Raw genomic sequence first — 15,480 nt, forward strand, 5'->3', positions numbered from 1 at the left:
AGTACCACTACAGGTCTCCTTCAGTTCAGTAGATGTAGTACCACTACAGGTCTCCTTCAGTTCAGTAGATGTAGTACCACTACAGGTCTCCTTCAGTTCAGTAGATGTAGTACTACTAAAGGTCTCCTTCAGGTCAGTAGATGTAGTACTACTAAAGGTCTCCTTCAGGTCAGTAGATGTAGTACCACTACAGGTCTCCTTCAGGTCAGTAGATGTAGTACCACTACAGGTCTCCTTCAGGTCAGTAGATGTAGTACCACTACAGGTCTCCTTCAGGTCAGTAGATGTAGTACCACTACAGGTCTCCTTCAGTTCAGTATATATAGTACCACTACAGGTCTCCTTCAGTTCAGTAGATGTAGGACCACTACAGGTCTCCTTCAGGTCAGTAGATGTAGGACCACTACAGGTCTCCTTCAGGTCAGTAGATGTAGGACCACTACAGGTCTCCTTCAGTAGATGTAGGACCACTACAGGTCTCCTTCAGTTCAGTAGATGTAGTACCACTACAGGTCTCCTTCAGTTCAGTAGATGTAGTACCACTACAGGTCTCCTTCAGTAGATGTAGGACCACTACAGGTCTCCTTCAGTAGATGTAGTACCACTACAGGTCTCCTTCAGTTCAGTAGATGTAGTACCACTACAGGTCTCCTTCAGTAGATGTAGGACCACTACAGGTCTCCTTCAGTAGATGTAGGACCACTACAGGTCTCCTTCAGTAGATGTAGGACCACTACAGGTCTCCTTCAGTAGATGTAGTACCACTACAGGTCTCCTTCAGTAGATGTAGGACCACTACAGGTCTCCTTCAGTAGATGTAGGACCACTACAGGTCTCCTTCAGGTCAGTAGATGTAGGACCACTACAGGTCTCCTTCAGTTCAGTAGATGTAGGACCACTACAGGTCTCCTTCAGTTCAGTAGATGTAGTACCACTACAGGTCTCCTTCAGTTCAGTAGATGTAGTACCACTACAGGTCTCCTTCAGTTCAGTAGATGTAGTACCACTACAGGTCTCCTTCAGTTCAGTAGATGTAGTACCACTACAGGTCTCCTTCAGTAGATGTAGGACCACTACAGGTCTCCTTCAGTAGATGTAGGACCACTACAGGTCTCCTTCAGTAGATGTAGGACCACTACAGGTCTCCTTCAGTAGATGTAGGACCACTACAGGTCTCCTTCAGTAGATGTAGGACCACTACAGGTCTCCTTCAGTAGATGTAGGACCACTACAGGTCTCCTTCAGTAGATGTAGGACCACTACAGGTCTCCTTCAGTAGATGTAGGACCACTACAGGTCTCCTTCAGTAGATGTAGGACCACTACAGGTCTCCTTCAGTAGATGTAGGACCACTACAGGTCTCCTTCAGTAGATGTAGGACCACTACAGGTCTCCTTCAGTAGATGTAATACCACTACAGGTCTCCTTCAGTAGATGTAGTACCACTACAGGTCTCCTTCAGTAGATGTAGTACCACTACAGGTCTCCTTCAGTAGATGTAGTACCACTACAGGTCTCCTTCAGTAGATGTAGTACCACTACAGGTCTCCTTCAGTAGATGTAGGACCACTACAGGTCTCCTTCAGTAGATGTAGGACCACTACAGGTCTCCTTCAGTAGATGTAGGACCACTACAGGTCTCCTTCAGTAGATGTAGGACCACTACAGGTCTCCTTCAGTAGATGTAGGACCACTACAGGTCTCCTTCAGTAGATGTAGGACCACTACAGGTCTCCTTCAGTAGATGTAGGACCACTACAGGTCTCCTTCAGTAGATGTAGGACCACTACAGGTCTCCTTCAGTAGATGTAGGACCACTACAGGTCTCCTTCAGTAGATGTAGGACCACTACAGGTCTCCTTCAGTAGATGTAGGACCACTACAGGTCTCCTTCAGTAGATGTAGGACCACTACAGGTCTCCTTCAGTAGATGTAGGACCACTACAGGTCTCCTTCAGTAGATGTAGGACCACTACAGGTCTCCTTCAGTAGATGTAGGACCACTACAGGTCTCCTTCAGTAGATGTAGGACCACTACAGGTCTCCTCAGTTCAGTAGATGTAGGACCACTACAGGTCTCCTTCAGTTCAGTAGATGTAGGACCACTACAGGTCTCCTTCAGTTCAGTAGATGTAGGACCACTACAGGTCTCCTTCAGTTCAGTAGATGTAGGACCACTACAGGTCTCCTTCAGTTCAGTAGATGTAGGACCACTACAGGTCTCCTTCAGGTCAGTAGATGTAGGACCACTACAGGTCTCCTTCAGGTCAGTAGATGTAGGACCACTACAGGTCTCCTTCAGGTCAGTAGATGTAGGACCACTACAGGTCTCCTTCAGGTCAGTAGATGTAGGACCACTACAGGTCTCCTTCAGGTCAGTAGATGTAGGACCACTACAGGTCTCCTTCAGGTCAGTAGATGTAGGACCACTACAGGTCTCCTTCAGGTCAGTAGATGTAGGACCACTACAGGTCTCCTTCAGGTCAGTAGATGTAGGACCACTACAGGTCTCCTTCAGGTCAGTAGATGTAGGACCACTACAGGTCTCCTTCAGGTCAGTAGATGTAGGACCACTACAGGTCTCCTTCAGGTCAGTAGATGTAGGACCACTACAGGTCTCCTTCAGGTCAGTAGATGTAGGACCACTACAGGTCTCCTTCAGGTCAGTAGATGTAGGACCACTACAGGTCTCCTTCAGGTCAGTAGATGTAGGACCACTACAGGTCTCCTTCAGGTCAGTAGATGTAGGACCACTACAGGTCTCCTTCAGGTCAGTAGATGTAGGACCACTACAGGTCTCCTTCAGGTCAGTAGATGTAGGACCACTACAGGTCTCCTTCAGGTCAGTAGATGTAGGACCACTACAGGTCTCCTTCAGGTCAGTAGATGTAGGACCACTACAGGTCTCCTTCAGTTCAGTAGATGTAGGACCACTACAGGTCTCCTTCAGTAGATGTAGGACCACTACAGGTCTCCTTCAGGTCAGTAGATGTAGGACCACTACAGGTCTCCTTCAGGTCAGTAGATGTAGGACCACTACAGGTCTCCTTCAGGTCAGTAGATGTAGGACCACTACAGGTCTCCTTCAGGTCAGTAGATGTAGGACCACTACAGGTCTCCTTCAGGTCAGTAGATGTAGGACCACTACAGGTCTCCTTCAGGTCAGTAGATGTAGGACCACTACAGGTCTCCTTCAGGTCAGTAGATGTAGGACCACTACAGGTCTCCTTCAGGTCAGTAGATGTAGGACCACTACAGGTCTCCTTCAGGTCAGTAGATGTAGGACCACTACAGGTCTCCTTCAGGTCAGTAGATGTAGGACCACTACAGGTCTCCTTCAGTAGATGTAGGACCACTACAGGTCTCCTTCAGTAGATGTAGTACCACTACAGGTCTCCTTCAGTAGATGTAGGACCACTACAGGTCTCCTTCAGTAGATGTAGGACCACTACAGGTCTCCTTCAGTAGATGTAGGACCACTACAGGTCTCCTTCAGTAGATGTAGGACCACTACAGGTCTCCTTCAGTAGATGTAATACCACTACAGGTCTCCTTCAGTAGATGTAGTACCACTACAGGTCTCCTTCAGTAGATGTAGTACCACTACAGGTCTCCTTCAGTAGATGTAGTACCACTACAGGTCTCCTTCAGTAGATGTAGTACCACTACAGGTCTCCTTCAGTAGATGTAGGACCACTACAGGTCTCCTTCAGTAGATGTAGGACCACTACAGGTCTCCTTCAGTAGATGTAGGACCACTACAGGTCTCCTTCAGTAGATGTAGGACCACTACAGGTCTCCTTCAGTAGATGTAGGACCACTACAGGTCTCCTTCAGTAGATGTAGGACCACTACAGGTCTCCTTCAGTAGATGTAGGACCACTACAGGTCTCCTTCAGTAGATGTAGGACCACTACAGGTCTCCTTCAGTAGATGTAGGACCACTACAGGTCTCCTTCAGTAGATGTAGGACCACTACAGGTCTCCTTCAGTAGATGTAGGACCACTACAGGTCTCCTTCAGTAGATGTAGGACCACTACAGGTCTCCTTCAGTAGATGTAGGACCACTACAGGTCTCCTTCAGTAGATGTAGGACCACTACAGGTCTCCTTCAGTAGATGTAGGACCACTACAGGTCTCCTTCAGTAGATGTAGGACCACTACAGGTCTCCTTCAGTTCAGTAGATGTAGGACCACTACAGGTCTCCTTCAGTTCAGTAGATGTAGGACCACTACAGGTCTCCTTCAGTTCAGTAGATGTAGGACCACTACAGGTCTCCTTCAGTTCAGTAGATGTAGGACCACTACAGGTCTCCTTCAGGTCAGTAGATGTAGGACCACTACAGGTCTCCTTCAGGTCAGTAGATGTAGGACCACTACAGGTCTCCTTCAGGTCAGTAGATGTAGGACCACTACAGGTCTCCTTCAGGTCAGTAGATGTAGGACCACTACAGGTCTCCTTCAGGTCAGTAGATGTAGGACCACTACAGGTCTCCTTCAGGTCAGTAGATGTAGGACCACTACAGGTCTCCTTCAGGTCAGTAGATGTAGGACCACTACAGGTCTCCTTCAGGTCAGTAGATGTAGGACCACTACAGGTCTCCTTCAGGTCAGTAGATGTAGGACCACTACAGGTCTCCTTCAGGTCAGTAGATGTAGGACCACTACAGGTCTCCTTCAGGTCAGTAGATGTAGGACCACTACAGGTCTCCTTCAGGTCAGTAGATGTAGGACCACTACAGGTCTCCTTCAGGTCAGTAGATGTAGGACCACTACAGGTCTCCTTCAGGTCAGTAGATGTAGGACCACTACAGGTCTCCTTCAGGTCAGTAGATGTAGGACCACTACAGGTCTCCTTCAGGTCAGTAGATGTAGGACCACTACAGGTCTCCTTCAGGTCAGTAGATGTAGGACCACTACAGGTCTCCTTCAGGTCAGTAGATGTAGGACCACTACAGGTCTCCTTCAGTTCAGTAGATGTAGGACCACTACAGGTCTCCTTCAGTAGATGTAGGACCACTACAGGTCTCCTTCAGGTCAGTAGATGTAGGACCACTACAGGTCTCCTTCAGGTCAGTAGATGTAGGACCACTACAGGTCTCCTTCAGGTCAGTAGATGTAGGACCACTACAGGTCTCCTTCAGGTCAGTAGATGTAGGACCACTACAGGTCTCCTTCAGGTCAGTAGATGTAGGACCACTACAGGTCTCCTTCAGGTCAGTAGATGTAGGACCACTACAGGTCTCCTTCAGGTCAGTAGATGTAGGACCACTACAGGTCTCCTTCAGGTCAGTAGATGTAGGACCACTACAGGTCTCCTTCAGGTCAGTAGATGTAGGACCACTACAGGTCTCCTTCAGGTCAGTAGATGTAGGACCACTACAGGTCTCCTTCAGGTCAGTAGATGTAGGACCACTACAGGTCTCCTTCAGGTCAGTAGATGTAGGGCCACTACAGGTCTCCTTCAGGTCAGTAGATGTAGGGCCACTACAGGTCTCCTTCAGTAGATGTAGGACCACTACAGGTCTCCATCAGTAGATGTAGGACCACTACAGGGCCCCATCACCTTCAGTTCAGTATGCCCCATCGGCCCTCACTACATCTCCCATATGTCTCGGGTTGCAAAATTCTACTTACTTTCCCAAAATTCTGGTTTGGGTTGGAGAATTTCTGTATTCCTTGCATATTCTCTCATTTCAGTTATCTTCCAACCCGAATTTGTGGAATTGTGGGAAAGTTACCGGAATTTTGAAACCCTACCCCTGTCGCAACACATGGCCTGAGGAGACAGCGACATACTGTCCATCCATCCCATGGAGGAGTGTGGCCATGCTATATATCCCCAGCTAATTACAGCCAGATGAAATGATGCCTTCCACATCCAAGCCATTTAAAGACAATTTATAAAGATTCATCATCTTAATGTCCCTTAAAAGATCTTCTGCGGGTTATTTAAGTAAGTTATTAATGAGCTTCTAATGCTCTGCTTGAAGGAAGCGGCCTTCCCTTGTCTCCTCTCCTTAGTTGATCTGAAGGGGGTGGGTTCTATGCCCTACAGAGTTTAAGGTTAGTTAGGAAGGACGAGGCACTAGACAAGGAGGTTGAAGGACAAATCTGTTTTTGTTTGGAATGAGTTTTTTTTTACATTTGTATTATATTGGAGGAGTAACATGATACAAATTAACAATTGACCTGTGCCCGCTTTTCACGTGTCAACAGGTTTAAAAGGGATTGTTGAATGCATTTGGGCTCTTTCATTGGGGAATTCTCACTCTGTCTTCACCCCATCCTCACCTCTAACCCCTGGCCTGCACCCCATATCATCCTCACCTCTAACCCCTGGCCTACACCCCATGTCATCCTGAACCTCTAACCCCTGGCCTACACCCCATGTCATCCTGAACCTCTAACCCCTGGCCTACACCCCATGTCATCCTGAACCTCTAACCCCTGGCCTACACCCCATGTCATCCGGAACCTCTAACCCCTGGCCTGTACCCCATGTCATCCTGAACCTCTAACCCCTGGCCTACACCCCATGTCATCCTGAACCTCTAACCCCTGGCCTACACCCCATGTCATCCTGAACCTCTAACCCCTGGCCTACACCCCATGTCATCCTGAACCTCTAACCCCTGGCCTGCACCCCATGTCATCCTGAACCTCTAACCCCTGGCCTGCACCCCATATCATCCTCACCTCTAACCCCTGGCCTACACCCCATGTCATCCTGAACCTCTAACCCCTGGCCTACACCCCATGTCATCCTGAACCTCTAACCCCTGGCCTACACCCCATGTCATCCTGAACCTCTAACCCCTGGCCTGCACCCCATGTCATCCTGAACCTCTAACCCCTGGCCTGTACCCCATGTCATCCTGAACCTCTAACCCCTGGCCTACACCCCATGTCATCTGTACAGGATTTTAAATAAGATTTTAATTTCAGAAGTGTGACAAATGCAATTGTTGACATAGTTGATGGTTAGAAGGCCTGTCATTTTAAATGTGGGAAAGGCTACATACCACAGAGGGAGGTTGTAATTAACACTTTACTCCGACGTCTGGACGTTTTCAATTTCATGTGTGTGTATGGATGAACCAAAAGCCATACGCTGGGGTCAAACTGAAACTTTGGTCAAACAAAACTATGCAGGCCCAAGTTTTGTTTGTTATTTAACGATCATCATGGTTCCACATTATAGCTAAGCCATCACGCCTCAACACCAGGAATTTGACCGTGGAGCTAAAGAGCTATTTATATAGAGTTTGAATCTAGTGTATATATTTAGTTTCTTTGGAGATATATTGGAACTTGAGGGAGGTTGATTAGCAATAAGGCAACAGTCCCAGTGGCCTCGACGGAACCTTCTGACAGAGGGTTTTTAGGTATTAATACATCATTTAGGGGTTACTTATATTTGTCCTGTTACACAAGTTTTTAATGGAAATGTATTTCTGCATATTCCAACTCCCCCTGGTACACCTTCGGGGAGTGGAGTACCATGCAGGGTCACCATTATACAGCGACCCTGGAGCAATTGAGGTTAAGTGCCTTGCTCAAGGGCACAGCGACAGATTTTTCACCTAGTCAGCTCGGGGTTTTCAAACCAGAAACCTTTCGGTTACTGGCTCAGCGCCCTAACCTCGAGACCAGCCATTTGTATCTTGTGGCGTAATGAGTCTCCTTTGTCTCTTTCAGCAATGGATGGAGTGCCTTTCATGATCTCTGAGAAGTTTGCCTGCGCTTCCGATGATGTGAGTCTGTCTTTCGGTTGGTTCACTCACAAAATGTCATCTTGACTGTTGAGCATCATAGTTGTGAGAGAGAAATAAAATGCAATGGGCAATATTCTTGCCTCTGATGTAGATATAAGCTTGATTAGATTGTTGCTCAGTATGTGTGAAACTGTTTGAAGAAGAGTAGGCACAGACTTAGAGAAGAAGTCTGTGTTAAACTTACATGCATTCAACATGCTCGCTCAGCCTGTCAACTTCATGTCCTGTCGGCCATCTGTATTGCAGCTGCAGCAGGTGGATCTGATGGGCATCACAATCAAGTCGCTGACGGAGATTGAGAAAGAGGTGAGTACACCGTCTCACTCCGGGCTAACCCGTACTAGCCTGGTTCCAGATCTGTTTGTGCCGTCTTGCCAACTCCTGTGGTCCTTGTCATGCCGAACACCATAGGAGTTGGCAAGACTCCACAAACCGAGCCTGGAGACCAGGCTAAACTCATACCACCATGTACACTGACCCACCGAGACATATGACATCATCGACTGCCTTCAAAACGGGTTCTAGCATTTGATAGAGGCCGGGTGTTCACACTTCTGGTCTCATGTTGATTATGTAAAAGGCTTTTACACGTGGAGGTTAGAGGAGCCTTTCCAGCAGAGATGAGCCCTCTCTGAATTAAACCACCTCTCTGTCAGAGCACTGAACTGTATGTCCCTCTTAAAAGAATAAACGAGCCGTGACGTTGCCCCTACCTAGTGTGCGAGGGCTCGAAGTAAGTCGTAGTGTCTAATCCACATGATCAGTGGAATGGAAGGAACCCAGAGAAAATGAGTTAAATAAGTATGGAGAGGGGCATAGCTTATTTGTTAGTGCTTTGTGAAGGCAGCATTTTCAGTTACTGTTGCAATGTTGTGTGGCTGTATTTGTGCCACTGTATTTCTTCATCTGTCCACTAGAGGCCTGTATTTGACTTATTTCGCCCTCTACTCTGTGAAGTTTGCCCGTCGAAGGGTCGCATGTTAATGTGCTGATGCTATTCAAAATACAGTAATTAAGGGAAGACATTTTGAGTAAATGAAAAGGCATGATCCAGTGATGAGAAGGGATCCTGTAATCAGATACAGCAGCCAATCATATTTTTGGGGGGGCGGGTGCTACATGCTTTTCTCCCCTCATTGCTTCAGATGGTGTCGGTTCCAACCATTAGGCTCCCATTTCCCCAATGACTAGAGGAACTTGTGAACATAAGTAATTGGTGTCTCTTTTAAGTGTTGATTAGCCCACAATTTGAGTTGACGTCTTCATCCTGTGGGGGGCTGCAACGGGAGAGATGAGGGAGATGATGGACAAGGGATGAGGGAGAGATGGACAAGGGATGAGGAAGATGGTGATGAATTGCAGGGATGAGGGAGAGATGGACAAGGGATGAGGAAGATGGTGATGAATTGCAGGGATGAGGGAGAGATGGACAAGGGATGAGGAAGATGGTGATGAATTGCAGGGATGAGGGAGAGATGGACAAGGGATGAGGAAGATGGTGATGAATTGCAGGGATGAGGGAGAGATGGACAAGGGATGAGGAAGATGGTGATGAATTGCAGGGATGAGGGAGAGATGGACAAGGGATGAGGAAGATGGTGATGAATTGCAGGGATGAGGGAGAGATGGACAAGGGATGAGGAAGATGGTGATGAATTGCAGGGATGAGGGAGAGATGGACAAGGGATGAGGAATATGGTGATGAATTGCAGGGATGAGGGAGAGATGGACAAGGGATGAGGGAGAGATGGACAAGGGATGAGGAAGATGGTGATGAATTGCAGGGATGAGGGAGAGATGGAAAGGGGAACAGACATAAAAAAACAACCAAATGTCTTAAAACCTGGAATGTCGGCGAATGAACATGGCAGAGAAACAATATTGTCTCAACCACATACCCATCGGACCAGGTGAGTCTGTTGAGACAATAGATCGGAACAGGTGAGTCTCAGTTGAGACTAATCCTTGTTTAAGTAAGGTAATAACTAAAGGTTTAGGGTTAAGACCAATACAAGATGCTTTGTTGAATCTTGCTCATCTGGCAGATCTGCTGTGGTACCATACAACGTGTTGTATGTATGTCCTCTGGAATTGCTTTTCAAGCCATGAATTGGTGCGGTGGGAATACTGTTAACGTCTGCTTGTTTAACCGTAATCCTGTGGTATGGAGATCTGTCAACTAGTAGTCACACAGCATCGCCTAGTGCCCTGGTTTCTTACCACACAGCATCGCCTAGTGCCCTGGTTTCTTACCACACAGCATCACCTAGTGCCCCGGTTTCTTACCACACAGCATCACCTAGTGCCCTGGTTTCTTACCACACAGCATCGGCTAGTGCCCTGGTTTCTTACCACACAGCATCGCCTAGTGCCCTGGTTTCTTACCACACAGCATCGCCTAGTGCCCTGGTTTCTTACCACACAGCATCGCCTAGTGCCCCGGTTTCTTACCACACAGCATCGCCTAGTGGCCTGGTTTCTTACCACACAGCATCGCCTAGTGCCCCGGTTTCTTACCACACAGCATCGCCTAGTGCCCTGGTTTCTTACCACACAGCATCGGCTAGTGCCCTGGTTTCTTACCACACAGCATCGCCTAGTGCCCCGGTTTCTTACCACACAGCATCGCCTAGTGCCCCGGTTTCTTACCACACAGCATCGCCTAGTGCCCCGGTTTCTTACCACACAGCATCGCCTAGTGCCCCGGTTTCTTACCACACAGCATCGCCTAGTGCCCCGGTTTCTTACCACACAGCATCGCCTAGTGCCCTGGTTTCTTACCACACAGCATCACCTAGTGCCCTGGTTTCTTACCACACAGCATCGCCTAGTACCCTGGTTTCTTACCACACAGCATCGCCTAGTGCCCCGGTTTCTTACCACACAGCATCGCCTAGTACCCTGGTTTCTTACCACAGCATCGCCTAGTATCCTGGTTTCTTACCACACAGCATCGCCTAGTACCCTGGTTTCTTACCACACAGCATCGGCTAGTGCCCCGGTTTCTTACCACACAGCATCGCCTAGTACCCTGGTTTCTTACCACTGCATCGCCTAGTGCCCCGGTTTCTTACCACACAGCATCGCCTAGTGCCCTGGTTTCTTACCACACAGCATCGCCCAGTGCCCCGGTTTCTTACCACACAGCATCGCCCAGTGCCCTGGTTTCTTACCACACAGCAAATCAACTGAAATCATGTCATTGAAAACGTTCATTATTAATCTCTTAGTGGAATTGTTTAGTTCAGTTTGTTGTAATAGATAAAACATGTTGGTGGGAGGGGGGGGTCGTTCAGGTATTACAACACACTGTTGGCGGTCCTCTAGACCCAAAACACTATTGATCTCTTAATTCAGCATTTTAATAAGCATTTGTTTGGATTTAAATGAGTTCGGTTTGATTCCAGACCTCAAGCATCTATCAGTGGGGAACTACATTCTATTTTTGTGGTGGATAGAATTTGTTTTGGCTTGTGCTGGGCTTCGCCACAAGGGGGAATACTTTGACCAAAAATCATGTCAGAGACTAATGGGTGGCCCTAACAGTTTTCAAAGGTGTGTTAAACAAATGCACTAAATATGCTTTATTATTTATAAATGTATTTAATGTAGTCCTGATAATAGTTGATGACATGTTATCTTTCTTTCCATCTCTCTCCATCTACCTTTTCTCTCAGTACGAGTATAGTTTCCGCACAGAGCACAGCGCAGCAGCGAGGCTGCCCCCCAGTCCCACACGGATCTCCCTGGGCTCTGAGGCCTGAGCCCCCCCCCCCCCCCCCCCAGTCCCACACAGATCTGAGCCTCCCCCCTCCTCCCCTACAGAGAGACCTGAGCCTTCTCCCCTACAGAGAGACCTGAGCCTTCTCTCCTACAGAGAGACCTGAGCCTTCTCCCCTACAGAGAGACCTGAGCCTTCTCCCCTACAGAGAGACCTGAGCCTTCTCCCCTACAGAGAGGTCTGAGCCTCCTCCTCCTCCCCTACAGAGAGGTCTGAGCCTCCCCCAGTCCTCCAGCAGGAGAGGAGGAGAGACTCACACTACTACTACTACTGAGAATCATCCCACACAAACCAAGCCAGAGAGAGAGAGCGACAGAGGAAACTAGGTCTCCCTCACTCCCTTCGGCCTCCCTCCCTGCCACTCCAGCCTCCCTCCACTCCTGCCTGCCTCCCTCCACTCCTCCCTCTCTCCCTCCACTCCTCCTTGTCTGCCTCCCTCCACTCCTCCCTCCTTGCCTCCCTCCACTCCTCCCTCCTTGCCTCCCTCCACTCCTCCCTCCTTGCCTCCCTCCTTGCCTTCCTCCACTCCTTCCTCCACTCCTTCCTCCACTCCTCCCTCCACTCCTCCCTCCACTCCTCCCCTCCCTCCTTGCCTCCCTCCACTCCTCCCTCCACTCCTCCCTCCTTGCCTCCCTCCACTCCTCCCTCCTTGCCTCCCTCCACTCCTTCCTCCACTCCTTCCTCCACTCCTTCCTCCACTCCTCCCTCCACTCCTCCTTGTCTGCCTCCCTCCACTCCTCCTTGTCTGCCTCCCTCCACTCCTCCTTGTCTGCCTCCCTCCACTCCTCCCTCCACTCCTCCCTCCTTGCCTCCCTCCACTCCTCCCTCCTTGCCTCCCTCCTTGCCTCCCTCCACTCCTCCCTCCTTGCCTCCCTCCTTGCCTCCCTCCACTCCTCCGTCCCTCCACTCCTCCGTCCCTCCACTCCTCCGTCCCTCCACTCCTCCCTCCACTCCTCCTTGTCTGCCTCCCTCCACTCCTCCCTGTCTGCCTCCCTCCACTCCTCCCTCCTTGCCTTCCTCCACTCCTCCCTCCTTGCCTTCCTCCACTCCTCCCTCCTTGCCTTCCTCCACTCCTCCCTCCTTGCCTTCCTCCACTCCTCCCTCCACTCCTCCCTCCACTCCTCCCTCCTTGCCTCCCTCCACTCCTCCCTCCTTGCCTTCCTCCACTCCTCCCTCCACTCCTCCCTCCACTCCTCCCTCCACTCCTCCCTCCACTCCTCCCTCCACTCCTCCCTCCTTGCCTCCCTCCACTCCTCCCTCCTTGCCTCCCTCCACTCCTCCCTCCACTCCTCCCTCCTTGCCTCCCTCCACTCCTTCCTCCACTCCTTCCTCCACTCCTTCCTCCACTCCTCCCTCCACTCCTACCAAACAAAACAATAAGGGACAGCTTGGTCCACTGTCCAAATGGATGGTCCTTTTCTTTTGAAAAAGAAAAAAAAAGGAACAAACAGAAGTCCTTTTGGTTGGCCAGTTGTTTCTTCTTTGTTTTTGAAGTTCAGTACTGCTTATTGGAAGGAGGAGGAGGGAAACACTCCATGGTAAAAGGGACCCGTTGACGCATTAAGGCTTTCACAGACGTGTGGTAGAGACGAGCTCCGCTGTGCATTCAGGATGGAAAGACCTGTGAACCTGAAGGTTGTGTGATTTTGGACCCTTGGTGGTTAAGGGAGGAGAGAGAGAGCAAGGCTTGTCCATTCACCCCATGAACCATAGTGGCAGAGGCACCAGTTTAGTCTAGAAATGCACATTTGATCATCCCTCCTTTCGGGAACTTTAAAGCACCCACAGAGACTTGGATGGTTGGAACAAACAGTGATCTATAATACCCTATTGGATATAAGCAGTGCGTAACCCACTGGTCTCGCCTTTGTTCCATTGGTCGTCTGTGGATATTTCTGCATCAAAGAGCAGCTTAGCCAATCGTTGACTACAGTCCCCACCACCACCTCCCTGTACACTAGATGTAAGCCCAGGTGGAGGAGAAGCCAGCTTACATGTTACTGTAAAATAAATGTCCCCCAACAATATTGATTTGGACAGTTCACAAACTGCTCTGAGGCTGTTCTTTTCTCTCGTCATTATTTGTGAGTGCGTTATTATTTAGTAATTTCAGTTCTTACTCTTTGCCTCGGCTATTCTGTCACGTTTCAACGACTCCATCAATGTTCTTTCTGGTCTGAGACACTCCTTGAATTAAAATCAGAACCACTAGTAAATGGACTGTTACAGTCGGTAAGGGTCTAGCTGGACAACACACCACTGTTTTTTGTTTTTTTCAAAGCCAGATGTTTGCATCTGTTACCAGTTTCACTGTGGCTTACTCAGTCTTTTGTCATGGTTTTAGTATTTCTTATCTTTTAAAAGCTGTATTTTCTATTTCTCGCAGAATGAGTTTGACAGAAACCTACTGCTTTGTTTTTAAGGAGCCAGTTACCTATGAGAGCCCTGTCTTTTCTCTAGTCAGGTTACAAGGGCCAGCATTGTGATAGTATTCATTTGCCACTTTCATTTTCTTAACGAACAAAATAGATTTTTAATGTTTTAATTATGTGTATAATGTGTTTTTGAACTAAATGTGATCTTGTATCAAGAAGAACACACTTAATAATTTGGGCTCAAGTAACAGTCTTTTGTTTCACGCATAAGCTGATATGTGGTCTTGTCAAAAAACGACTTATTGTAATTTAATAAAAGTGTTCCTGATGTTTTGCCTGTCCATTGGCATAGGGGGGGTGCTACAACTAATAACACCCCCATCTCCTCAGTTCTCCAAACTCTGACACGATTCCCTCTAAACCTTGGGGTTGTGAAATGTTCTGCAACAGGAAACCGAAAGCTGTGTTCAGTTTAGTACCTTCCCGTTTCAAAAACATTCTCTCTGTTGAACACGACCCAGCTTACACACTCCAAACTATCAGGAAACACAACATCTTCTGCGATAATGTTTTTCCAACACTTTAGTCTGTTTTTTTTGTCTTATTGCCTCAACTGTGCTACAACAAACTGTGATCAAACCACTAATTGCTATGACTTTTAGTTTGTTTGCTGTTGCATGTCATTCTGTTACACACACACACGCTTGATATTAATGGTATTAATGTTGAGAACGTTTTTTGTTTTGTACAACAGTATTTGTCTTAAATGGCATCCAGGGTTGCTCCTTTTTCGACATAAGCTTTTTCAACACTGCCTAGAAAATAATGTCAACTCTGGAGAACCTTTTCTTTTTTCTTTTCTGGCATTCCTGGTACTGATGTATTCTATCGCTGTTGTTTAAAGCATCAAGTTTCAACATCATTTAGTTGAGCTTTCTACGCCTGGCAGAAGTTGTTTCCTTATTTGAGCAGATCGTGGTGCCCTTTGGAAAAACACGAGTTCAAATCGGCTCTTTATTCTCTTTGTCTAATTGCTCATTTAAGGTCTGAGGAGTATTTCTGATCCTTCTCTCCCCAGAATAATTGACCAATACATTTCAGTGTTGTATTTTTCAGAAACTCTAAAAATGGTCAAATCAATGTAAAAAAGAAAAAAAAGACGATTGTGTTATTTCACTGCCTATATATTGTGATCATGCTAGTAGCTTAGCTAGTTCAACTAGACCAACCGTCCATTCAAAAACGATGCTTGTAAATGCGCCCACGTTACGGCTTGTTTTGTTCTGCCTGCGTCATGGTAACCTACATCTGTACTTCTACATCTGAACTGTGGCGTGTAAATATCTTCAGATGTTCATGATAAAAATGCATTGTTGTTAACTAATATGATTTGTCTGTGTATTAACATTTTAATAATACTGTTGATTTCAGCGAGGTCAAGTTTTCAGTCCTGTATTGTTTTCAATATGGACTCCTTTTAAGACAGCTGTGGATTCCTACCAACTATGAGAGATACTGTCCAACAAGCTGTAGCTGAGCTAGGAT

At 47.8% G+C, this 15,480-nt stretch overlaps 1 protein-coding gene across 2 annotated transcripts in view; it reads left to right on the top strand.

Annotated features, from left to right (window-relative positions):
• Positions 1 to 11,950, top strand: part of mvb12ba (multivesicular body subunit 12Ba) — a 51,082-nt gene extending 39,132 nt beyond the window's left edge. For both annotated transcript variants that reach the window (XM_038970734.1, XM_038970733.1), the window contains exons 8-10: positions 7,703 to 7,758; positions 8,026 to 8,085; positions 11,457 to 11,950. In XM_038970734.1, the coding sequence (XP_038826662.1) occupies positions 7,703 to 7,758; positions 8,026 to 8,085; positions 11,457 to 11,543 (203 nt within the window). In that variant the 3' untranslated portion in view covers positions 11,544 to 11,950. The remainder of the gene's footprint in view (positions 1 to 7,702; positions 7,759 to 8,025; positions 8,086 to 11,456) is intronic.
• Positions 11,951 to 15,480: the final 3,530 nt, after the last annotated feature.

This window comes from Salvelinus namaycush, chromosome 31 (genome assembly GCF_016432855.1).
Source record: "Salvelinus namaycush isolate Seneca chromosome 31, SaNama_1.0, whole genome shotgun sequence".
Classification (NCBI taxonomy): domain Eukaryota; kingdom Metazoa; phylum Chordata; class Actinopteri; order Salmoniformes; family Salmonidae; genus Salvelinus; species Salvelinus namaycush.